Source organism: Dermacentor andersoni, chromosome 7 (genome assembly GCF_023375885.2).
Source record: "Dermacentor andersoni chromosome 7, qqDerAnde1_hic_scaffold, whole genome shotgun sequence".
Classification (NCBI taxonomy): domain Eukaryota; kingdom Metazoa; phylum Arthropoda; class Arachnida; order Ixodida; family Ixodidae; genus Dermacentor; species Dermacentor andersoni.
The window spans coordinates 166,067,364-166,093,373 of record NC_092820.1 but is presented as its reverse complement, the minus strand read 5'-3'; the positions used below and the strand labels follow the sequence as shown (position 1 = coordinate 166,093,373).

Sequence of the window (26,010 nt, the reverse complement as noted above, 5' to 3'; positions counted from 1 at the left end):
GGGGGAATTCCTGGAAGCAGATGCTTTGCGATGCCTTCTCACGGGCCTTTGAAGAAGCCAGACAATGGACAGCCACGGTGGCCACTATGCAAGGTCCGCTTGGAGATTAAGAGGAGTCTGCTCGGGGCAAGACACGTGTCAGCAAGAACCCGCTCACCTCGGCGTGGTCAGTGAAACCTGTGCAGAATGTGTGTGTGTGTAACTCCCCCCCCCCCTCAAAGGCGGGTCGGCTATGATAACTTTGAACGTTCCGAGTTTGTAGCAGGTTGAACGGCCATTTTTCCCTCACCTAGGGATCTAGGGAGGACAGAGTGTTTATAAGCAGCTGTCGTGCGGCTGCTGGGGGTGCATTCCTCATGCAGTCATGTAAACGTTCTCATGTAAATACTGTAAATAAAGCCATATTCCTCGTTCTCGATGAGAGGCAGTCCTTCCCTTCAACAACGTCCTCAGCGTGGATAAGTTGGATGATGGCATGGGCCAGCTACCATCTATTTCATGCCCGACTCCAACCATTACAGTAGTGCTTTGACTTGCTTGCATACCCGCCGTGGTTGCTCAGTGGCTATGGTGTTAGGCTGCTGAGCACGAGGCCGCGGGATCGAATCCCGGCCACGGCGGCCGCATTTCGATGGGGGCGAAATGAGAAAACACCCGTGTACTTAGATTTAGGTGCACGTTAAAGAACCCCAGGTGGTCGAAATTTCCGGAGTCCCGCACTACGGCGTGCCTCATAATCAGAAAGTGGTTTTGGCACGTAAAACCCCATAATCTAATTTTTTTTTTTTACTTGCTTGCATAGCTTTTGCAGTTTCTCTGGAGCCGAGAAAACCACACGCACACTAGTGCCCTGGCCAATCTTCTTTAACCTGTGCGAAATGCTATGCACATACGGCAGAACGACAGGCCGGCTCTTTTCAGCAATGTCACGTTTCTCGGGCCTATGTCCTCATTGCACAACTTTAAGCAACTTTTCAGCCACTGAAGAAAGCAAGTGTACAGGATAATTGGCTTCTACCAGGCGCTTCGCCTGTTGAGTGAAACTATTTAGCATTGTGTGGGGGGCAAGATTTCTTGAGGGCGTTGGCAAGGCAAAGGTTATAGTGATGCTCCTCTTAACTAACCTTGAGTGGGCGAGCTGAAAGGCAAAAGCGGTTTACCGCTCTTTGGTGCTCTTTACTCGTCTCTGTCCTTCCTTTCCTACTTTCGAGCGCTATGCAAACATCGCTGTTAGGAGTTTCAACTGGCTCATGCAGTTTATTATTTCGAAATGTAAATGCATGCACATTTTACATAAATGCTCCATTACTCATTTTCCGTACTCCTTGAACTCAGTGGCGCTGTCATTGACAAACTCATACAGGTACCTCAGTGTCGAAATAACAAACAAATTAACTTGGGCAGACCATATTATCAAGCTGTGTGCAAGTACTTCTAGAACGCTTGGCTTTATCCGAAGATCATTTGCTATGTCCCTTTCATCCATCGGACAACTGGAATATGAAAATGGAATATGCCTCAGCAATATGGAACCCTCACCAGGCCTACTTGAATCACTCGCTCGAAGCCATTCAAGACCAGGCAGCTTGCTTCATAACCTCTCAGTATACATCTCTACACAGTGTTATTAACATGAAAACATCGTGAGCTCTTACCACTCTGCTATAAAATTGCAATAATTTGTTTCTTCCACAAATTATACTTTAACTTTCCTGCTCTACGCGAAAACTTGTTACATGCTCCCTTACGCTCATCCCACCATTTATTTAACACCTACAGCATTCAATGTTTGCGCAGTTCATCTAACATATTCAGCAAATATTTCATTCCCATCACCATTGAAGAATGGAACAATCTTCCTGAAAGATTCATAAATTAATCTAATCCCTCCAGATTTAGGAGGCTACTGACTGAACCTACAATAGTTACTTTCCTCACCCTCCTCCCCTAGCAATACGATCTGCTTGTATAATTGCATCATCTCCTGGTTATTTATTTTCTCTATCCTTGCCCACCTTGTTTGCTCCCTACAGTTCACTTCGCCCGCATAGCTGACTTTTATATACTGGTACATTTCTTGTCATATTTTGGTTTGTATTGATGGGATTACTTGGCCTCTTTTGTTATTCTTTTTGTCATATGCTGTTTTTCACTTGTTTCCCCATGCCTACATGACTGCTCCACACCCCCGTCGTCTTCCCCCTTATGTAATGTCCATGATGGGACCTTTAAAAGTATATTAAATGATGATGATGAAGTAAAACACTCGTCGACGGACTACGCCTTTTTGCCTTTGTACTTGGAGATCACCATGTTAGAGTACAAAGCTGCTGCTTGGTAGCGTTGCTTGCAAGGTGGCGTTTATATATACAGACGTCCACTGCCTAGGTAATAGTTATTAAACTGCTACTATAGACATTTCAAGCATGGAGGCCAGGATGGCACCCACCCTTCCCTTGCTGAAAAGAACTTCACAAGTTGGTTTTTGCATGAGAGCTTTTGGTTGTGAATAGCTTTATTTGTTACACTTTATGGCCATGAGTGTTAGTGTCAATTATTTCTGTGGATGGGAAAGCCTCGCCTTACTTGAACTGGGAAGAAGTTACAAATGCTCATTTTCTTCTAAAAAGTTTATTGAACTTTTTATGTATCAGCTGACTATGCAAGAACTTCAAATATAGATATGTAACTGGACAGGCTGATGAGAAAGCAAGGACATCTCAACGAAGTACAAGGCAAAAACAAACGAGCGTGCTTCCTACAAAGCTGGGAAGTCATGCTAAGAAGCAGCATTCTCGCCAACACAGAAATCTCCACTGTGCCGCTAAAGTTGAGCTGCAATCAGGGCCAGTTCGTTATACATTGTCTTCGACAATCTATTTATGCACAGGTACGGAAGTGGACGACTAACATGTCACGCTCTGTCGTGTGTGCTTTGTCCAGTTCTGTCTCGGTGCATAACAGTATGTTTATCTAAGACCATAAAAGTTGATTCCTTCTGCCATGCTGAAAATTTCCCCGCCGCCAACATGAGAGTGGGAGCAGCATGCTCCGCAGTGGATGAAATATGCTCCATAAAGTTTGGTCTTGATTCTTGTGAAGTGAGATTTAAGTGAGTAATTCGAATGCACATATGGAATACACACTTACCCCCGTATTCAGAAATGTATTAACTTGAAGCCCACGCTTCACTTGATTTTAGCGATGCCTGTCGTGAATGCACTAAAGAAAACGCAATAAACGTCCTGGGCGCGTACGCACCAGGTGTCATTTATATTGTTACTCGCCGCTTCAATCTCATGGCGAATGATACGTGTGACATTCTCTTGAAATGGTTGTGTGGCGGTAAGAGCGGAGCAACAGGACGTGGCAGGGTTGTTGAGGAGCCAGGAAAACTGTGGGATGACGCGGCGGCTTTTGGCTACCTCGAAGCGGTGGCATTCTTTGACGATTGCGTCAACGGTAGAAACATCATTATAGATAAGCAAATTGAAGGCATCGTCCTCAAGGCCTTTTAGGATATGGCCCACCTCGTCAACTTCGGTCATGTGCTCGTCGACTTTCCGGCAAAGTGCAAGCACTTCCTGTATGTAGGAGACATACGATTTGGTCGACGACTGGACAGGGGTGGCAAGCTCTTTTCGCGCAGCCTGTTGGCGACCTGATGGGTTGCCAAATAGGTCGCGAAGCCGCTCTTTGAAAATGTCCCAGCTGGAAAGCTCGATCTCATGGGTGCGAAACCAGATACGCGGTGTCCCATCCAGACAAAAGATCACATTGGCAAGCACGATGGTAGGGTCCCAGTGGTGGCTTTGGCTAACACGCTCATACATGCTGAGCCAGTCATCGACGTCAACGTCATTTGGGGCGGAGAATGTCCCAGGATCACGGAGACTAAGAACCATAACGTATGTTGTGGCTGGCACCGCAGGTGTAGGCGGCGACGGGGTGGTTCTATCGGAAGCCATGGCTGAGAAGACCACGGTGTGGCCGCTTCGGAGCTCTGTGGCAAGGATGGAGAACGTTCCACCTCCACCACAATGTTATGTGAAGGATGAGTCAGTAAGACGAGCAACTATTTACAGGTTATATTTACAACAGCGGTTGCAGCGTTGACCGGTGTTATGGTTGGCGTCTAGCACCCCGTGCAAAAAGGACTCTCGCCCACCATGCCTCATCGAAATGAAGTGTGACTTCCTAATTTGCCATGGTTGTCTCGAGTGTATGCCGATCTGGCGGAAGCCCTGCAGTGCTTACAGGCCCCTTTTGTGTGTGTGCAACTTTAGAGAGACCCTTTCCTTGAACTGTCAAGCTCTACAGGAGAACTTTCGAGAACCAGCAACGCGTGAAAGAGAAGGGTTCAGCTGTCTACTATTCCCAGGAGCGCAGACTGCCGCCTGCAGGGGCGTGCTTGCGAATACGTCAACTGGGAGAATGGATCAGTCGCCCTTTCCGTGAACCAACGTCACCTAGAAGAAAGGAAAAGGCGTCTACATTTCCAGACCTGCGGCTTGGTATATCCGGAGGCAGGACGCTCATTCCTTGCTGCAGGCTTGGTATCTACGGTGGCTGGACGCCCTTTCCGCGAACCAACATCGAATAGAAGAAAGGAAAAACGTCTACGGACCTGCGGCTTGGTTATACGGAGGCAGGTCGCCCATCCACAAACCAGACTCTGTGCCTGTCAAGTGACGTCGACGGGAGCAAGATCCCTCCCACGATTGTGGAGAGCCTTATATTTAAGGGGCTCCAAAATGTACTTTTCATCACTTCATTCTCTTCTTATCATCTTTCACCAACCTTTGAATAAACTGTGCAAGTTTCGCACTAGAAATCGTCTCGTCCTTGCCTGGTCACTATGGTCTACCGGATGCCTGCAGCCCGCCGACACCACGCCACCCAATAGTAATGTCGGTAGAGCTTCAATAAACAGGAGTTGCTACAACTCGGCAGCAGTACGATACGCTACCCTGGAGTACGCAACACCGGTTAGATTCACAGCACGAGCCCAGTTCGATTGTCCTCCTCTTTTCTCGAGTGATGGCGCCCACGAGCCTCATTCAAACAATCAAATACCACACGCGTGTAACAATATCAAGTCAAGCATGAGCTTCAAGTTGAAATGCATTTCTAAATACTGGGGTTAGTGTAGCGAGGTACCAGTCAGTGGCTCAGATATCACAACTTGGAGATTTGAGGATGACACATATATATATATATATATATAGAGAGAGAGAGAGAAAGAGAGAGAAACTATTTGTCAGGAGGAGATTTTAAGGAGGGATGGTCGGAGCCCCCCACTCCAGGGCTCCACTGGCCTCTGCTGCCTGCCTGGCCAGGCTAATTAAGGACTTTTGTCCTGCCAAGTCGGAACAGGCGAGTTGTGCCTCCCATTGCTACATTGTGTCATTGCTATTTGGCCGATGAGGGTGCTTAGTGCACTCCCAGGTTACATGTATTAGGGTAGGTATGCCACCGCACCAAGGGCAGTTGGCCCTATGCGAGTGGGATACATGGCGTTTAGCAACTTCAGATGGGGGAATATCCCAGTCTGTATTTTGCGCCAATCGGCAGCCTCTTCCCTGCTAAGTTGTGGGTGAGGCGGCAGGTATTTTCTGCGAACTCCGTGCTGATGAGCAAGGATATCTTTGGCATTTAAATTGATGGGATATTGAGAAGGGTAGTGTGAGTGGTTGGAGTTAGAAGAGGCTGCCATCGCTCGGTTGGTACACCCTCGAGCTAACGCATTAGCCTGTTGGTTCCCTTGTACCCCCATGTGTCCCAAGCACCAGAGTCGGCGATGATGGTGGTTAAAACATTTGGGAATTATTGCGAAGCTAGCCACAGTCACATGCCCCTTGAGAAACATGTGACATGTCTCTCAGGAGTCCATGACTGTTGTACGCATTCTTTGCACCTTTCCTTGTACTCGCGATGCATGTTCTTGGGAATTAGAGCTGCTGTAATTTTGGATCTCGCCAAAGGAGGAAGAGGTAAGGCCTGTTCAGTGAGATAAATTGGGTATGATGGAATATTGAGTCCAGCCAAAATTACCCTACCAGTTTTTGTGAAGCTGAGGTGTTCCCTCTGTCGCGTCAAAGTGGCCTGCCCGAGTTCCCTCAAAAGTATTGTGTACTCCCAAAGCTAGCATGCGCTCCGTGGAGGTGAATTTAGGTAGGCCCAGAGCCGTCTTGAAAGCGATTCAAATTATCGTGTTGACCTGCCTTTCCTCTTCCCTGTTTAGGATTTGGGAAGGTAAGACATACGTGATTCGACTAACCACTAAGGCCTGTACGAGCCTTAGGGTATCGTCTTCTCGCATTCCCACTTTTCGATACGTCACGCGACGTATCATTTGGGCTATGTTGTGGGCTGTGGATTTGAGGGTCTTGAGTGTCTGTAGTGCTCTCCCGTCGCTCTGAAGCCACAAACCCAGGACTCACGTCGTGGGTACCTCTCGGACCGTGTGGCTTTCAACCACAATATTGATCGACCTCTGGACCCTCTGGCCTTTCACGTGTACCAGGATGACCTCGGATTTTTCGGGCGCACACTTCAGCCCACTTCCTCGGTAATATTTCTCCACTGCTAATACTGCGCTTTGGAGCATAGAGCGTGTAACCTAGGTCGGGTATCCGATCCAGATCACGTGTGAGGCGACACATCGCCATGAAGAAGAGCAGAGGTGATATTACCGCTCCTTGAGGTGTTCGTTTGCTAGGCATTTCAAATGTCTCCAATGTGATTTGGCCAATACTGACGTGTGCCTCGCGGTTGGAAAGAAACTCCCTTACGTAATTGTAGGTACACTCGCCACAACACATGAGTGCGAGTTCCTCAAGCATTGCGGCATGAGAGACATTGTCGAAAGCTCCTTTGAGGCCTAGTGCTAGGGCTAGTCTCTCGTCGCCGTACGGTATATTAGTTAGAATTTCGTCTCCAAGTAGGAGAAAGGCGTCTTGACACGATAAACCCATGCGAAATCCTATCCTGCAGTCCGGGAAGCAGTTCCGCTCTTCCAGGTATCGCTGCAGTCTGCTATGGGTCACCCTCTAATAGAGCTTTACCAGGCAGGATGTGAGCGATACCGGCCGGAGCGTATCGATCAAGGGATTCTCTTTTGGTTTGGGGATCATGATTATTTTAGCCAATTTCCCTTCCTCGTGCAAGTCACCCTTGACCCAGTACTCACTGTTGAAAATCTGTTATTTTCGCTAGGGCCGTGAAATCCATGTTTAGAATCATTGAATTTGTGATTGAGTCTGGGCCCGGTGCCGAGTTTCTGTGTTTGCGACTCCTCGCACTCTTCCGCGAGCGTTACTTCCTTGTCAAATTAGGGTTGGCTTCTCCTGCGTATGGTCTCGTCGTGTAGAGCGATCCCGTCGTGGATGATGGTCCTATGTATTTGTTCTGAAGGGCATCAAGTATGAGAATGACAAGAGACATGAATTTGGACCTTTGGCACCTTGTGCAGTAACTACTGCGATGCACACTGGCAATGGCTGCTATGTGTGCAAGCACAAACTGGAGAGCACAAGTTGGAATTTTCCAGTTCCAGCTATACACTGAGGAACAGACTACAGTGGCCATAAAGTGTATTCTTGAATCTTGCTGTCTAATGGAAGGGAAAGTTTGCACTGTTTGAGACGACGAACTGCTGCAGTAACCGCAAAATGTTGGATTACCTACAATTGTCCACATACACTGAAGAACAGGCTATGGTGGTGATAAAATGTCTTGAAACTTGATAACGAAAAGGAAATGTCACCACATCTTCCAAGGTCACAAAGAGAAACAACTGCAAAATGTCGGGCTGCCTACAGTTGTCTATGTGAACAAGGCAACTTGTGCAAAATGCCAGTATCCGCAAACAAAGTGCGAGTGTGTTTCCACTTGAACGAATAGCATCTAGAGTCTAAATCTGGGTGAGCAACAGTGGGAGGATCACAAAACACAACAGCTGCGCTGTTGTCATGTGTGTTCCTTTCACTATTGTTTGTCCAAATTCGTACTCGAGATTCCTGTTGCTCAATACCATAACTAATCAGCCCAGTTTCACACCCTTTTGTGCATTTGAATTTTAGCACCATCCTCTGCGCAACGTTAAAAAGCTTGTGGGCCATAACACGCTCCTCAATGTGCACAGGTTGCTCTAGTCACCAGTAAGGCATGGTCAGGGACATTACAATGGCGCAACTTTAGCAGCACTGATTCTAAAAGCACTTATACTCTTGAAACATCTAACTGGCTCTTAGCTTTCATTGGAAGCAGGCTCCATGCATGTAATATATACAAGCTTGTGCGGTGAATGAACTATGAAGTGTAATATTCTACTGCATTTTGAGTTGTAAAAGATATTCATTAAATGTATTGTGCAACATCACGCAGCTGGAACATGAGAAAGTTCAGGTGATGCTTGCCTCCTCATGATCCCAATGTGAACACTAAGGGAAATTCAAGGTTGGGTACAGAAAGGTGAAGTATGCTACCACAGTCCTTTGACATTTTTTGTTGGTCACGAAGCTTCTATGGAAGAGTTTGGCACACTGCCGAAGATGGCTATGACATGGCACATCATCGTTTTGGAGGGCTCTACAGCAACCGGTCAAGGCTAACGTGCATGCTCACGCAAGATGTGAAAGGTTACATAGACAGTGCAAGTAGAGCGCTTAATCGACAACCACAAATTGTAGGATTCTTTGAATCCAAAAGGTGCTAAACCAGAAATAAGTAAAGCTGAATGCAAATAGACTGAAACAAAGCAAAAGCAGGGACATAGTCTTTGAATATCTTGCACTCCGCTTTACTCATCCCAATTATACATGCCAATTTGTCCAACGTACAGTATGCAAATAGAAGGGAGTTCAGTTACAATTTTTTGGACACACTGTCATGTCACACAAATTCGTCAGTGTCTTTGGTAACTGGAAACCTGTTAAAAGATGAAATGTGCACAAGATTGGCCACTGCAATTAGTACTATTGAAAACTAACAGTAGTGCAAAATGTCTATATGGCAAAGTATGCTGCAAACGTCCTTTACTATACAGACAGGAGCAAAAGTCCAGAGACCCCAGCATGAGTGAAGAGCTTCAATTTCTTCTAGCACAGCCAGGCAACACAAGTCTCAATGCACTGCATCTACTGAACTGAATCACGTAAGCTGTACCACTTTATTTCAGCCTGAGTGCCTAGGTTGCAAAGAATTTTTTTTCATGGCATCAGTGGTCTCCAAACTTATGCTACAATAAAATGTGAACTTTTGACTAATAAAATCAGTGTACCCAAACTGGCAAGTGGCAACGAACGTTGCTCCCGTGAAGTCAGGAGCAGGCAGTGATTACAGAAATGAAGTGACCGCCTGAAACAATCCTTTAATGACAATATGTGATGCTCGTGCCTCCACAGGTTATCATATGGAAAAACAAAAGTCTGCAAATAGCCCAGCACAGTGCCAATCTTCCAAGTGTGCCTAGTCAGTCTGGAACTGCACACAGACGCGAAGAATGCCAACCCCGGGGTAGATTAAAAACCATGTGACAAATGACTTGCCCTGTACAGTTGCTGATGAGGTGTGCAGCAGATCAGTCATCAAAGCGTATCGAGTTGACGCCTGTGTCAATGCTTCCGCCAGAGTATGTTCCCCGCTTCTTCTTCGTCTTCTCGTGCCTGAAGTCCCTGCCCTTGACGTTTTTCAACACGCTGTAGGCCTTCTCTCCCCATGATCCTCGAGCACCAGCCTTGGCTTCGAAAGAATTGTCGCGTAGCTTGGGGTCTACATGGACCTTGTCAGACTTCACTCTCCTAAATGGTGAGCTTTTCCTTCCTTTGTCAGGGGAACCAGGGTTGCCAGCACCGTTAAGCATCGGCGTACTCTGCGCATTCTTGCTTTTACTCGACTCTTCCTCACTTTCGTCCTCGCTGGAGTCTTCTGCGTTGTTCACAGCCACTTTTGGCGTTGATGTCTTGGCTTGTAAAGGTTTCCCGCCTTTCTTGGCTGCTGGCTGTTCATCTTCACTGTCAGAAGATGAGGACTCCTTCGCAGCAGGCTTCTTCGGAGCAATCTTCTGCTGTCTCACCAGCGAGGATTTTGGAGGGGCTTCTTCATCACTGTCTTCAGACGAGGAAGATTCTTGTTTCTTTTGAAGCTTCTTCTGTGAAACAGGTGTTGCCTTGGGTGTTGAAGCTGGAGCGTTCTTTGGCGTCACTACCGGTTTCACTGCTGGCCATCTGTTGTCGTCATCATCGCTGTCAGATGAAGAGGAGTCTTGCTGTGGCTTAGCGGCAACTGGCGTCCCTTTTCCGGGAGGCTTTGGGGGAGGGGGTGTCTTAGTCGCTTTCGATGGTTTCGCTGTCGTGGCGGGACTCTTACCCTGAGGCTTTTTGGGTGCTTCTTCCTCGCTGCTGCTGTCAGAAGACGACTCCTCTTGCGGCTGCTTCTTGGCAGGAGTCTGCTTCTTTATGGAGCTTGGCTTTGTCACGGCAGGTTTGGGGTGCGCTGGCTTTGCGTCATCCTCAGAGTCACTTTCAGAGTCTGAAGAACTGTCTTTCTTTGCTAGGACTGGCTTCTTGCCCGGTGTTGGCTTTGCTGCTGCTTTGGGAGGTGCCGGCTTGGACTCCTCAGAGTCGCTGTCAGAGTCCGAGGAGCTCTCCTTTTTTGCCTGAGCTTGTTTTTTTGCTGGCATTGGTTTTGCAGCTGCTTTAGTGGGTGCTGGTCTTGACTCTTCCTCAGAGTCACTTTCAGAATCTGAACTGTCCTGTTTGGCCTGTGCCAGCTTTGTCACTGCTTGTTTTCCTTTAGAGACAGTCACCTTTTTTGCTGGCTTATCATCGGAGTCACTTTCGGAGCTAGAGCTGTCCTTGGCTGCTGGTTGTGTATTTCCTTGCGCCGGCTTGGCAGCTGCTGACTTGGCCGGCGTCTGCTTCCCAGTCACCAGTTTGGCAGGAGTTGCCTTGGTTGGAGGTGCTTCTGAGGATGAACTGTCGCTTGACTCTTCTTTCTTAGCCGGTGGAGCCTTCTTAGCTGGGCCGATGGCCACCTTCAGCACAGTCTTCTGGTTCTTGGCGGCAGCGGCCGCAGGCTTGGCGACTTTGTGAGGCTGATCGTCCTCGCTTTCCGAAGACGAGCTGCTGTCGTCCTTCTGGCGCTTGGCCGGTGTTGCTTTCGAGGCAGCAGCCTTTCCCGTTGTCGCCTTCGGTGCAGCGGATTTGCTGGCCGGCGTAGTCGCGGCACTTTTGGGTGTCACCGGCTTCTTCTGTGGCTCGGACTCTTCCGAACTGTCCGAGCTTGAAGACTCTTGGGCGGTCCGCTTGGCAACAACCTTCTTGGCTGACGATGCTGCGTTCTGGGCCTTTGGCGTCGACTTCGCGGGTGCCTGCTTTTTGGCGGGCGGTGGCTTTGACGCTCCATCGTCGTCAGAGGAGGAGTCGGAAGAGCTCTCCTGTTGCTTCTGCGCCGAAGCCGGTTTCTTGGGCGCCGGCTTGGCCTGCGGCGTGGCAGCGGCAGGCTTGTTCAGCGCAGCCTTATTCCTGGGATCGTCTTCGTCGTCCGAGCTGCTCGAGCTGTCGTCCTTTGACTGCTGCGGCTTCTTGGGAGCCGCCTTAAGCACGGGTGTTGGCACGGCGGGCTTCTTACTCGGCGGAGCAGCAGCTTCAGAGTCCGAGCTCTCCGACGAGTCGGTCTCGGGTTTGGCTCGCTTTGCAGGAGCCTTCGCTTGAAGCGCTGCCGGCTTCGGTGTAGCAGCCGGCGCTTTCTTGCCCTTCGGTGCTGCGTCTTCTGAGGAATCAGAGTCCGAGTCGGAGTCCTCACTGTCCGCCTGTGCAGCGGGCTTGGGCTTCTGAGCCGAGGCAGGCGTTTTGGCGTTCACCTTGGCAGTGTTTCCCTTAGGTGTCGTGGAGTTGACTGGATTTGCTGGCTTGGCCTCTTCCTCGCTCGAAGAATCCTCAGAGGAAGACACGTCGTGCTTTGCCTTTGACGTAGCGCCGGGAGCAGCAGCACATGGCGCCTGGAGGAGCTTACGCTGTTGAGGCTGCCCTTCGAAGTATGAGCTCACGACCTTGTCGAGCTGCGGAACTCCTTTGGGCAGGGGCTTCGCGCTTCGTTTCTTTTGGAACTGGTTGGCGAGCGCCTTGTCGACGCCACTCAAATACTGAAAAACGAGGGATGCTGTTGCTGCTTGCATGCTTTCGGCCGCCATTACGCCAGTTGAAGAGAGAACGCTGGGACGCCAACGGCTCCACGTGGGGTCCGCAAGCCTACATCACGGCCTCAATGTATGTTTTTTAAAAAATCTAAAATTTTAGACAGATTCTTTTTGAAATAAAATAGACTATAATTTATTTTGTACGTAGTTGAAAGTATTTTTGACGAATGCTTGCAACAGCAAAGTGTCTCTACCCCGCGGCCGCTTTTTAGCCTCCGAGATTAAGCGACGCACAAGTATTGGCTGCAATCTCAAAGATCTCAAGGCCATATATTTACATACATACTTCTGTGAATCTTAGTTTAACTATAATACAAGTTAAACTTAATTACATATAAATTATTTGTAAAAGGTAATTTGTGGAAAAGCGGTATTCTTTAAGGGCATATTTGTAACACAACAACTACGTTTTTGCGGCTGTCACCGTCATCCGTGTGCAGTCGCGAAGCTAGCCGAGCCAAGTTTTCAAACGCAAGCGAATCGGCGAGAAACATGGCGGACGTCGCCGCACGTTCGCTTCAGTACGAGTACAAAGCAAATTCTAACCTCGTCCTCCAGGCCGACACTCGTCTCATCGAGCGTAGGCCCCGCGATGAGGCGACTGGCGAAGTCGTATCGCTCGTCGGGAAGCTCGAGGGCTCCCGCATGGGAGACCGCTACCAGCGCACCAAACCCAGCAAAGACGAACGCAAGTCCAAGAAGCAGCAGCAGCAGCAGAAAAAGGCGTCCGACGAAAGTCGGTACGACGCCGCCAAGCTGAAAGGGCAGTCCCTGCTCTCGGAAGGCGTCGAAGACGTCGTCGGCATCCTGTACCGGCCCAAGACTACAGAGACCAAGCAGACGTACGAGGTTCTGCTAAGCTTCATCCAAGAGGCGCTGGGCGATCAGCCTCGCGACATCCTTTGCGGTGCCGCCGACGAGATCCTCGCTGTGCTAAAGAGCGACCGCATCAAGGAGGGTGAACGTCGCAAGGAGACCGAAGCACTGCTGGGATCCGTCGCGGAAGAGCGGTTCGCACTGCTTGTGAACCTGTGCAAGAAGATCACCGACTATGGCGTCGACGAAAAGCAGCCGGTCGTCGAGGAGAACATCGACGAAACGTACGGCGTTAACGTGCAGTTCGAGGAGTCGGACGAAGAGGACGACGAGATTGTGGGCGAGGTGCGCGAGGACGACTCGAATGACGAGGCCGAAGGAGAAGAGGCCCACCTGGACACCACACTGCAAGCGACCAACCTGATAGCCGGCCGCGAAGGGGGCCGAAAGGGCTCCAAGGCAGGGCTGCACCCGCGAGAGATCGACGCCTACTGGTTGCAGGTCGGGTGAAATTTGCTTCTGGCCGTTTCATTACAAAGGTTTTTGCAGTGAACCCTCCTGAAAGTTCACAGTCTCTCTGGTGCATTGCTGTTAGTGCTATGTTGAGTGAGCCTTTGAGAGGGCTGACAGCTACGGGAAAAGTGGTTGACAAACGTTTTCTTACTTTTGAATCGCCACAGTACTAAATTGATGGATGGTTGTGGAACAGGGCCATCTCCCCTGCTCCACTATCAGGAACAGCCATAAACACTGCTGTCAATGCCCATCGTGCGTCTTTTACCTTTGAAGCTGATGCCTGCACTGTACCAAAACTGTCCATGTACATTGCTCCACTTTTTATGCAAATGTAGCATACTATGCATTAATAACCGGTTCAAAGATTACTGCTGGACCACGATGGTAGCAAATGCGGAAAAGTCTGTGGTTAACAGATTGTTTTCAGCATGATTCACTATTAGCCATTACAGTTCAATATGCCATGGCAACATGCCATACAATGGAAGTGTGGGTTTTTACAGGGGCCTCGCAGCATAAACTACTTTCAGTGTGTTGCCTGATAGCTGATATAACACACAAGCACAAGGAACTTCCAGGCTTTTCATTTCTTATCCGTAGGAAAGATACTGCAGCAGCAGCACAGTTTGCCCTATACATATCGCACCACACTGTACGTTATAGTTGAGGGCATTCTCTGTGGCCATTCATATTTTGAATAACTGTTTAATTGTCTGTGGGTACAATTTTTCCTTGCAGTAAGAGATTGTCTTTTTTTTTTTTTTTCGATAGCGCAAGCTGAGCAAGTTCTATGATGACCCTGTCGTGGCTCAGACAAAGGCCGGAGAGGTCCTGGACATTCTCAAGACAGCTGTTGATGATCGTGACGTCGAGAACCAACTGGTGCTGCTCCTCGGCTTTAACCAGTTCGACTTCATCAAGGTTCTGCGGCAGCACCGGCAGATGATCCTCTACTGTACTCTCCTAGCATCATCCCAGAGCGCCACCGAGCGATCCAAGTTGCGCGACAAGATGCAGGCCGACCCGGAGCTGGAGCGGATCCTGAGGCAGCTTGAAAACACCGATAAGGACGACATGGTGCAGGAGGAGCGTGAGCGGCGCGCCCAGGCCCGGCAGGCACGAGTCAACGCTGAACTGGAGCCCATGGACATGGACGAGGACAGTGCTGTTCCTCAGATGTCTCAGTGCAAGATGCTTGACCTGGAAGACCTGTCGTTCCAGCATGGAAGCCACTTCATGGCCAACAAACGGTGCCAGTTGCCCGATGGGTCGTTTCGTAAGCAGCGTAAGGGCTACGAAGAGATTCACGTTCCTGCCCTCAAGCCCAAGGCTTTTGACGCCAGTGAGTCACTCGTCTCGGTTGACAAGCTGCCAAAGTACGCTCAGCCCGCTTTCGAGGGGTTCCGTAGTCTAAACCGTATTCAGAGCCGCTTGCACAAAGCTGCGCTAGAATCGGACGAAAACCTCCTCCTCTGTGCCCCGACGGGTGCTGGCAAAACCAATGTAGCCCTGCTCTGCATGATGCGAGAGATTGGCAAGCACATCAACCCAGATGGGTCAATAAATGGGGACGAGTTCAAGATCATCTACGTAGCACCAATGCGTTCCCTTGTGCAGGAGATGGTGGGCAACTTCAGCAAGCGGCTCAACTCATACAACATAACTGTCTCCGAGTTGACAGGTGACCACCAGCTGACGAGAGAGCAGATCAATGCAACCCAAGTGATTGTGTGCACACCGGAGAAGTGGGACATCATTACTAGGAAGGGAGGTGAGCGCACCTACACTCAGCTCGTGCGCCTCATGATCTTCGATGAGATTCACTTGCTTCACGATGAGCGAGGTCCAGTGCTGGAGGCCCTTGTGGCAAGAACCATCCGAAACATCGAGATGACTCAGGAGGACGTCAGGCTCGTTGGTCTCAGTGCCACCCTGCCCAACTATGAAGATGTTGCCACGTTCTTGAGAGTTAACCCGGCCAAGGGACTTTTCTTCTTTGACAACAGCTTCCGGCCCGTGCCGCTCGAGCAGCAGTACATTGGAATCACAGAAAAGAAAGCCATCAAGCGGTTTCAGCTCATGAACGAAATCCTATATGAGAAGGTAATTGACAACGCCGGAAAGAACCAGATTCTCATCTTCGTTCATTCACGGAAGGAGACGGGAAAGACTGCCAGAGCTGTGCGAGACATGTGTCTTGAGAAGGACACACTGGGACACTTTCTTCGAGAGGGTTCTGCGTCCACGGAAGTGCTCCGATCTGAAGCGGAACAGGTGAAGAACCTCGAGCTGAAGGACCTTCTGCCATATGGCTTTGGTATACATCATGCCGGCATGAGCCGTGTGGACCGTACCCTCGTGGAGGACTTGTTTGCCGACCGTCACATTCAGGTGCTGGTGTCGACAGCTACCCTCGCTTGGGGTGTCAACCTTCCTGCCCACACAGTTGTCATCAAGGGAACCCAGATATACAACCCTGAGAAGGGACGCTGGGTCGAGCTGGGGGCCCTAGACGTTCTCCAAATGCTTGGCAGGGCCGGACGACCCCAGTACGACACTAAGGGTGAAGGCATTCTAATCACAAATCACAGCGAGCTGCAGTACTATCTTTCCCTTCTCAACCAGCAGCTGCCCATTGAAAGCCAACTGATCAGCAAGCTTCCCGATGTGCTCAATGCAGAAATCGTCCTTGGCAACATCCAGAATGTTAAAGATGCATCCACTTGGCTGGGGTACACATACCTTTACATTCGTATGCTACGTGCGCCTACGCTCTATGGCATCTCACATGATGAGATCAAGTCGGACCCATTGCTGGAACAGAGGCGTGCTGACCTAATCTTCACAGCTGCAGCGCAACTGGAGAAGAGCAACCTTCTCCGCTTCGACAAGAAGTCTGGGAACATGCAAGTGACAGAGCTTGGTCGGATTGCCAGCTACTACTACTGCACGTTTGAGACCATGGCCACCTACAACCAGCTGCTCAAACCCACTTTGAGCGAGATTGAGCTGTTCAAGGTCTTTTCACTCTCCAGTGAGTTCCGGAACATCACCATTCGTGAGGAAGAGAAGCTCGAGCTCCAGAAACTGATGGAGCGTGTCCCAATCCCCATCAAAGAGAGCATGGAAGAACCAACGGCCAAGGTGAACGTTCTCTTGCAGGCATACATTTCCCAGCTGAAACTAGAGGGACTTGCCCTCATGGCTGATATGGTGTATGTGACCCAGAGTGCCGCGCGCCTGATGCGTGCTATCTTTGAAATTGTGCTTCACCGTGGCTGGGCACAGCTGACAGACAAGGCGCTGAGCTTGTGCAAGATGATTGACAAACGCATGTGGCAATCCATGACGCCGCTGCGACAGTTCAGGAAGGTCCCCGATGAGGTGATCAAGAAGGTTGAGAAGAAAAACTTCCCTTGGGAACGCCTCTACGATCTTGGCGTCAGTGAGATTGGTGAGCTTCTGAGGATGCCCAAACTGGGAAAGCTGGTGCACAGGTACGTGCACCAGTTCCCCAAACTGGAGCTGGCCGCCCATATCCAACCCATTACGCGATCCATGCTTCGTGTGGAACTGACCATCACGCCGGACTTCCAGTGGGATGAGAAGATCCACGGCACATCTGAGGCCTTCTGGATTCTTGTTGAAGATGTTGACTCAGAGGTCATCCTCCACCATGAGTACTTTCTGCTCAAGAGCAAGTTTTCCCAGGATGAGCACCTCATTAAATTCTTCGTCCCTGTCTTTGAGCCACTGCCGCCACAGTACTTCATTCGCATTGTGTCAGACCGGTGGATTAATGCAGAAACACAGCTTCCAGTATCATTCCGCCACCTGATACTCCCGGAGAAGTACCCTCCGCCTACGGAATTGCTAGATCTGCAGCCCTTGCCTGTGTCTGCTTTGCGGAACCCAACGTTTGAGGCTCTGTACAAGGACAAGTTTCCTTTCTTCAATCCGATCCAGACACAAGTCTTCAATGCCATATACAGCAGTGATGACAATGTCTTTGTCGGCGCTCCAACAGGAAGCGGGAAGACCATCTGTGCAGAGTTCGCCATCTTGCGCCTGTTCTCTCAGGTGCCAGAAGGCCGCTGTGTGTACGTGACTCCAAATGAAGCTCTTGCCGAGATCATATACGCTGACTGGACTCAGAAGTTCTCCCTGCAGTTGAACAAGAAGGTGAGGGTTGCCCGTTACTCATAGCTTTAGTAAGGCCTGCAGCAGCACAGACATTTTATTTATTTATTTAATACATACTGCGGACTCAAGGTCCAAAAGAGTAGGCATCATAATAAACAGATACAGTTAAACGTCTATGTAACGAAGTCGGTAAAATTGGCACTTTGCTTCATTATATTGAAATTTTGTTTCATTGAAATTTGACCTCTTGTGTGAATAAGCACAGTCGACGATGGATCTTTGTTACACGGAAGGGGCCGTGAAATTTTCTGAATTATCAGGCAATCAGAAAAGGCAAATTTCAATGAGAAAAAAAAATTAATTTTGTTGGATTTGAGAGTCTGCGACAAAGGATGCGGTTTCATGCCGTGTCAACAATATCTTCACATCTGTGGTATGAATTGAAGCCAGCCACGCTTTCATGTCCATTCTGCTCCCATGGCTGATAACGTCACCCGCAGTGGGACAGCACTTTCATGAAAAGCACCTGCAGTGGGGAGTGAATGCTTTGTCTGCCTCTCACTTCAACGCATCTCTGAAACTTGAAATTACGCACCCGGCAGTACTAAATGCGCAGGAAAACAACGCACATGATAGATAACAAGCTATTTCGGCGCACCCACTCTTAGCACACATGGTTTAGGTTACCTCTAAAACAGAATGCGCAGGCTGTGTGTGTACTCAGCTTCACTGACAGCCATGTGCATCCAAAGCTGAGTGAGAAAAAAAAGATGCACGCCAAACGCCCCCTCCCCCCTTCCCAAACAACAGCACCACCTCGCACACGCTTGATCACAATACCACAAGCTCGCTCCGCTTTCCGCTTGCTTGCGTGGGAGGGCGGCATTCGTCAGACCACCATCCTTTTCAATTCACTCTTGCATGGTTTCACTCGCACCCAAAGCATACAGAGAGAAAGAGAGAGAATAATCATTTTTATTGGGTGAATGCAGCTTTGGAGAGGTGTCCTCATTCCAGAATGCCTTGAGCTCGGTCCGCGTCCTGGGCCCTCGCAATCAACCGTTGCTGATCCTCGAGGTCGGAGCTGGCCAAGGCTCTCTCCCAAAGCTCGTTAGTGGGGTAAAGGTTCGGAGGATTTAATGGTGCCGCTCTGCAACCCCCTACTATGTGCCTGAGGGACCCAGGCTCTGCGCAAAAGCGGCATTGCGGAGAGAATTGTGTAGAGTCTATGAGGTGATTTCTGGTTGGGTATGGGAATGTATTAACCTGTAGAGCTGAGAGGAATCGCTCCTGCTCTCTAGGTAGTGACTTGTGTGGGGGTGCATATGTTCTGCGGTTTAGCTTCTAGTGTTGTGTGATGTCTTGGTACGAGACTAGAGGGTGCATGCACTCGGGTTCAGATTCCTCGGCGTCGGCTCGGTGGGTCAAATCTCGAGCCACGTGGTTGGCGACCTCGTTACCAGGAATGCCGTGATGAGCTGGCACCCAGATGATCATGGCTGATCTCGGTGGCTTTTGATTGATGATCCGGAGCGTAGTGGTATGAATTCTGCCGCTAGCAAAGTTGCGGCATGCCTGTTAGGAGTCGGTCACTATGACTTCAACCTCTGTTTGGGAGGGCGCGAGGGCTATGGCCGCTTCCTCGGCTTGGAGGGGATTGTTTCGTGTGAGCGAAATGCTGCTCCGATGTTCTTTGTTGACGACTACAGTGGCTGTTGTGGCTGCGCGTCTGGAGTAAGAAGCCGCGTCCGTGTAGGCTGTAGAGGGTAAAGTCCCGTATCGCTTGTGTATTGCCAGGGCGCGAGCCTGCCTTCGCTCTGCGTGGCAGGCTCATATTGTAGGTGCATATTGCGAGGTAGAGGACGTACGGTGATGTTGCTCCGGATGGCATGGGGTAAGCTCACAGTCTGAGGCAGCGGATGGCTCAGTGGGGCAGAGAATGGACCTCCCTGCTTCCGTAACTGCCAGCCTTGTTCGCTGACTGGATAAATGTGCCTCGATCAGCTCCTCGGCCGTGTTGCGCACCCCTAGTCGTAGTAGGCGTTCTGTGGACGTACTAATTGGCAGGCCCATCGCCTCCTTATATGCCTTTCTGATCATTGTGTTGATTTTCTTGAGTTCCGTCGCGTTGAGTAGTGCGTATGGAATAGTGCAAGTTATTCGAGACACAATGAAGGCTTGGACAAGCCGAAGCGTGTCCGCCTCCCCCATGCTTCTTGTCTTGGTTGTTATTCGCCGGATCATATGCGTAACTTGGGCTGTTGTATTCTTAAGCTTTTTAATTAATGTCGTATTGGTGCGATCTGACTGGAAAACCATTCCCAATATCTTTATGCTCTGAGACGGAACGATGGTGTGTCCCTCCAGTTGTATGTTGATAGTGGGCGAGTCGGATGTGTGCTTCTTTCGCGGTGAGACCAGGAGTAGCTCCGACTTTTGGGGGGCGCAGCTGAGCCTGCATGACTTACCATAGTCGCTCACCACGTCTGCAGCTTCCTGCAACCGGTTCTCCATTTCCCCAATGGACCCTGTGGACGACGAGATGGTAATGTCGTCGGCATATAGGCCATGCCGGATCCCTGGGATGTTATCGAGTAGTGGTGGTAGGCCTATTAGGGCGATATTGAAAAGGAGAGGGGATAACACTGCGCCCTGTGGTGTGCCGCGCCCGCCCAGTAGGAAGGGGTTTGTGGCTTTGTCCCCGACCTTTAGGATGGCTTTTCTATCTGAGAGGAAATCTCTGATATAGGAGTACGTCCTGGCCCCACAGCCCAGCACGTTTAGCCTCTGTAAGATTGCTGTATGCTTGATGTTATCGAACGCCCCTTTAAGGTCTAAGGCGAGGATAGCCGTGGGGGAGTTGCGTGTCGCTGGTACAGTCACCTCCTCTTTCAGCTGAAGTAGGATGTCTTGAGTAGAGAGGTGTGGACGGAATCCTATCATCGTTGTTGGAAGTTTCCCCGAGTCCTCCAGGAATGGTTGTAGCCGGTTGAGAGCGATGTGCTCTAGGAGCTTTCCTACACACGAAGTGAGGGAGATGGGTCGTAGGTTCTCAATGGCTGGTGGCTTGCCTGGCTTCGGTATCAGACGAACCTCGGCTATTTTCCGGTCCTCGGGAAGGTTTCCTTCCCTCCATACTTCGTTAAGATGAGCGGTAAGCTCTAGTAGCGAGGGGCTGTCAAGATTTACAGGTGCCTTATTGGTAATTTGGTCCATTCCCGGGGCTGTGTGGCGTCTCAAGCCCATTATCGCCGCTGTTACTTCATGTAGATGAATGTCCTCATCTAGGAGATCGTTAGGGGTGCCGGTGTAGGGTGGCAGAGGCTCCGATGGCTGTGTGGGGAAGTACTGGGCTTTGAGAGTCAAAAGGTGGTCCGCCTCGTTTCCAGGAAATTGGTGAATTACTCGGGCCATATTGTGGTGGGATTCCGTTTTGCTGCTGGCCGGGTTGATTAAATACCTCAATAACTTCCACGTCTTGGAAGTACTCAGTCTTCCTCTCAAGCTGTCGCATAGGGATAGCCAATTCTCTCGGCATAGCATGGTAGCGTATTCCGCAGCCTCTTGTGTGAGTAGTGCTATTCGCCTCTTGAGCTTACATACATACAGCACATGGGGCACGATTGGATATTATCATACTTGGACTTTATACAGGACATGACTCTGCTCTGCTTCTGTTGAAATTATTCATTAGCAGTGTCATGCAATGTGTCAAATGACCACTGAAGTTTAATTACTTGTCAGATTTGACCATTTTTGGCAGACTCGGGAGCCTGGAAAAATAAAATTTCTGCTGAAGATATGGTTGAAGTTAGCCTCCAGTGCTCCAAGCACTTCCTCAGTAAAACGACGCAGAATTTGTGCTTTCGTCAACTCCACAACATAATTTTAAAATGACAGCAGCAGTGAAGACATAGAAGCTTCTCTCGCGTTGTTGAGTTTTCTGATCCGACACCTGGGCTGTTTAACGATATGTAAAACAACAGTAGATGCTCAATTGTGTGTGTTATTTTGATCATTGTGCTCGATAGATATCAAGTGCATCTCTATTTTTGACGCCATGGGTTGCATTTCAACAATGTATGTACATATTACGAGGAATCCTTCCCATCGTCTCACACAAAAGCAAGCAATCAATTTCAGACACACCTTCATACAAAGCTTGACCTGCAGTCTAATCTCTTACATTTTGAACAGTGAGCCTGTGCAAGTGCCCTTATTTATTACTGTACAGTATTGTGCAACACTCCACATTACTGTTTAGCACTGTACAGAAACTGAACACAGCACATAGAGGCCTCAACACCAGTTGAACGCGCACTAGACCACCTTGCTTGCCCAGAAAAGCTGATCGAATGGCGTAATCAAGTATGAGGACGCTTCTGTATGCTCCCTGACATGAGAACCATTGATTTGTGAGCTTAAACAATGGATTAAAATCAAACCAGGTGTCTGCTCCATAAGTAAAAACAAATGCTCCCTATAATAGGAACTTGCATGTTTTCACATTTGCAAAGCTACTGCTTCCCCACATAGCATGGGCAGCAGTACGGCTAGTGCGGACGCCAACAAACCTTCATAATTATTTTTGCGTGATTTGACTTACAAAAGATGGGAACTAGGAACCAGGTGCATATTTCACACATTTCGGATTTTGGCACTTGGTACTTAAACTAAATATAGGAAATTATTACTTTCATTTGTGTTCCTTGGGGTGCTTCTTCGACTTCACACATAAGAATTCTAAAGAATTAATAAAATATTACTGCTTTATATCCATTCAAAACTCCAGGGATCATGCTATAATTTTAAATATCGCGGTGTACATCACTTACTGAATCTTCAAATAAAACATTAAAACATAGGCACCAAAAATGAGCACATTTCTAACATTAATGAAAGCGTTAAATTGAACTTTTGGGTTAATCTTCAATTAATGGAAAAGAAAAGCATGGCATTTTCCATGCTTAGACATTGTGAACTGCTAGTAACATTAGCTGATATGTGATGTATGTTTCCTTACTTGCCAAGGAAAACCAAACAAACACCTTTGCTCCAGGCTCCTTCGTTGCATGTGTACAGTATGAAAAAGAGTTGTCCATGTAAACATCAAACCCTTCACAGTGGCACACTGCCTGCACCATTGGTTTCAGTAGCAGCATAACAACACTCTTACCATTTCATTTAATTTCTTGTTCCTAATTTAGTACCTTGAGTAACGAGTGCTGTTCTTCTCAGGTCGTGATCCTCACCGGCGAGACTGGCACAGACCTGAAGCTGCTTGCCAAGGGCAACATCATCATTGGTACACCAGAGAAGTGGGACGTCTTGTCACGGCGGTGGAAACAACGCAAGAATGTCCAGAACATCAACCTGTTCATCGTGGACGAGCTGCATTTGGTTGGCGGAGAGGATGGCCCCGTGCTCGAGGTGATCTGCTCCCGAATGCGCTACATCTCCTCCCAGATAGAGCGCCAGATTCGCATACTGGCACTCAGTTCTTCCCTGGCGAATGCTCGAGACATTGGCCAGTGGCTTGGAGCTAACGTCAACTCAACCTTCAACTTCCATCCCAATGTGAGGCCCGTCTTGCTGGAACTGCACATCCAGGGCTTCAACATAACTCACAATGCCTCACGCCTCCTGTCCATGAGCAAGCCGGTCTACCAAGGCATCATGAGGCACTCCCCCCGAAAGCCAGTCATCGTCTTTGTGCCGTCACGGAAGCAGACACGCCTGACTGCAATCGACATCCTCACGTACTCTGCCTCAGAAGGTCAGGCCTCCAAGTTCTTGCACTGCACTGAGGACGATCTTAAGCCTTTCCTGGACAAGATCACAGACAAGACACTAAAGGAGACATTGAGCAATGGAGTGGCGTACCTTCACGAAGGCTTGAGCCCAGCTGACCAACGCTTGGTGGAGCAGCTTTTCGACAGCGGTGCCATCCAGGTTGTGGTGGTCTCCCGAAGTCTCTGCTGGGCTTTGTCTTTGGCGGCTCATCTTGTCATCATCATGGACACACAGTTCTACAATGGTAAAATCCATGCCTATGAAGATTACCCTGTGACGGATGTCCTCCAGATGGTTGGTAGGGCTAACCGGCCTCTCGTTGACGAGGATGGAAAGTGCCTTCTGTTGTGCCAGTCATCGAAGAAGGATTTCTTTAAGAAGTTCTTGTATGAACCCCTCCCAGTGGAGAGCCATCTTGACCACTGCCTGCACGACCATTTCAATGCCGAGATTGTAACCAAGACCATTGAGAATAAGCAGGATGCAGTGGACTACCTGACATGGACATTCCTGTACAGGAGGATGACACAGAACCCGAACTACTACAATCTCCAAGGTGTCACTCATCGCCACCTTTCAGATCACCTGTCAGACCTCGTTGAGAACACATTGAACGATCTCGAACAAAGCAAGTGCATCAGCATTGAAGACGAGATGGATGTTGCACCTCTTAACCTGGGCATGATTGCTGCCTACTACTACATCAACTACACAACAATCGAGCTCTTCAGCATGTCGCTGAACTCGAAAACCAAGATCCGAGGTCTTCTGGAGATCATCAGTTCAGCTGCAGAGTATGAGAACATACCCATTAGGCATCACGAGGACAACATCCTGAGGCAGTTGTACAACCGACTGCCCCACAAGCTGACAAATCCAAAGTTCAGTGACCCGCATGTGAAGACCAACCTGCTCCTGCAGGCGCACTTGTCTCGGATGCAGCTGTCGGCTGAGCTTCAGTCTGACACAGAGGACATACTCGGCAAGGCCATCAGGCTTATACAGGCCTGTGTAGACGTGCTCAGTTCTAATGGATGGCTGACCCCAGCGCTGGCTGCCATGGAACTGGCGCAGATGGTCACACAAGCACTTTGGAACAAGGATTCTTACCTCAAGCAGCTGCCGCACTTCACGGCTGAAATTGTTAAACGCTGCCAGGAGCACGGTGTTGAGACCGTCTTTGACATCATGGAGCTCGAGGATGAAGACCGCAACAAGCTCCTTCAGATGACTGACAGCCAAATGGCAGATGTCGCAAAGTTCTGCAACCGGTACCCAAACATCGAGCTCACATACGAGATCCAAGGCAAGGATCACATTCGGTGCGGCTCTGCTGTCAACGTCGTGGTCCAGCTGGAAAGGGAAGATGAAGTCGTTGGACCAGTGATTGCCCCTATGTTCCCTCAGAAGAGGGAGGAAGGCTGGTGGGTGGTGATCGGTGAGTCCAAGAGCAACTCGCTCATATCCATCAAGAGGCTCAGCTTGCAGCAGAAGGCCAAGGTAAAGCTCGACTTTGTGGCTCCTGCACCTGGTGACCACACATATACGTTGTACTACATGAGCGACTCCTACATGGGGTGCGACCAGGAGTATAGGTTCACCATTCATGTTGGCCAGATGGAGTCAAGAAAACGAAATGACAGCGACAGTGACTAATTGTTACCTGCTGGCAAGAACTGAGCTGGCCTCAGCATGTTCATCGGTGTTTTTTGTTTTCACCTTCTTCTTTTGTTTTCTGTCTCATGTGACTGTACATAGAATATCTCAGCATCATTGTGAAATAAAAGGGGAAATCTGTATGACTTGTTGCGAGTTGACTGTAACTGTCCAGCTCACTGACTCTGAAAACCGTCACAGACACCTTTTTGCTCACAGGCTGTTCAGGAACTTCTTTAGGCATCTGTACCAAAAAAAATGCAGACGACTGTGCCATGCGGGTACCATATAACAGAATCCGCTGCGGTGGCTGAGTGGCTATAGTGTTGCTCTGCTAAGCACCAGGTCACAGGATGAAATCCCGGCTGCGGCAGCCACATTTCGACGGGGGCGAAATGCAAAAACGCCCGTGCCCCATGCAATGGGAGCACGTTAAAGATGTTGGTCAAAATTAATCCGGACTCTTCCACTATGGTGTGCCTCATAATCAAATCATGGTCCTGGCACGTAAAAACCCCAGAATTTGATTCAACCATATAACGGAAAGTGTTTTGAAACACATTATCTGTGGTGTGCGTTGTGGGTAGGTCGCGGCAGTTGTGCTCTCTATGTGGCTCTTCAGGGCTTTCTTGCAGTGCACAAGTGACATCTTTCCTAGAAATCAATGGAGATAAAAAAAAAATTGTTGCTGCTGACGTGATGCATCATGGCACCATCTCTCCGCACCGTGAGAAAGATATGAAGGAGCACTACTCCAGACTCGCCGATGGACCATGACGCACCAGAAGAATGACTAGGGACCCATGAGTGGGTCACCATGCACAGGAATTGGGACTACAAAAAGTGCTGCCACAGTGAACATGTTAAAGGAGTATTACCATGGT

General features: G+C 49.2%; 2 protein-coding genes across 2 annotated transcripts; one reads left to right on the top strand and one right to left on the bottom strand.

Annotated features, from left to right (window-relative positions):
• Positions 1-9,353: 9,353 nt before the first annotated feature.
• LOC126533204 (uncharacterized) lies at positions 9,354-12,215 on the bottom strand. Its single transcript, XM_050180475.3, has one exon. It carries the CDS (start codon positions 12,194-12,196, stop codon positions 9,584-9,586), a length of 2,613 nt encoding a protein of 870 aa, XP_050036432.1. The 5' UTR covers positions 12,197-12,215; the 3' UTR covers positions 9,354-9,583.
• A 447-nt stretch (positions 12,216-12,662) lies between these two features.
• Brr2 (U5 small nuclear ribonucleoprotein l(3)72Ab) lies at positions 12,663-25,272 on the top strand. The gene is made up of 3 exons (XM_050180472.3): positions 12,663-13,519; positions 14,306-17,716; positions 22,916-25,272. The coding sequence occupies exons 1-3, from the start codon at positions 12,695-12,697 to the stop codon at positions 25,124-25,126; spliced, it is 6,447 nt and encodes a 2,148-aa protein (XP_050036429.1). The 5' UTR covers positions 12,663-12,694; the 3' UTR covers positions 25,127-25,272.
• Positions 25,273-26,010: the final 738 nt, after the last annotated feature.

Excerpts from the sequence above, each read along its gene's own strand:
- Brr2 (XM_050180472.3), top strand. The coding sequence starts at position 12,695 with ATGGCGGACGTCGCCGCACGTTCGCTTCAGTACGAGTACAAAGCAAAT. Across the intron at positions 13,520-14,305 it reads TCGACGCCTACTGGTTGCAG|CGCAAGCTGAGCAAGTTCTA; the intron begins GTCGGGTGAAAT and ends TTTTTTCGATAG. Across the intron at positions 17,717-22,915 it reads CCCTGCAGTTGAACAAGAAG|GTCGTGATCCTCACCGGCGA; the intron begins GTGAGGGTTGCC and ends TGTTCTTCTCAG.
- LOC126533204 (XM_050180475.3), bottom strand. The coding sequence starts at position 12,196 with ATGGCGGCCGAAAGCATGCAAGCAGCAACAGCATCCCTCGTTTTTCAG.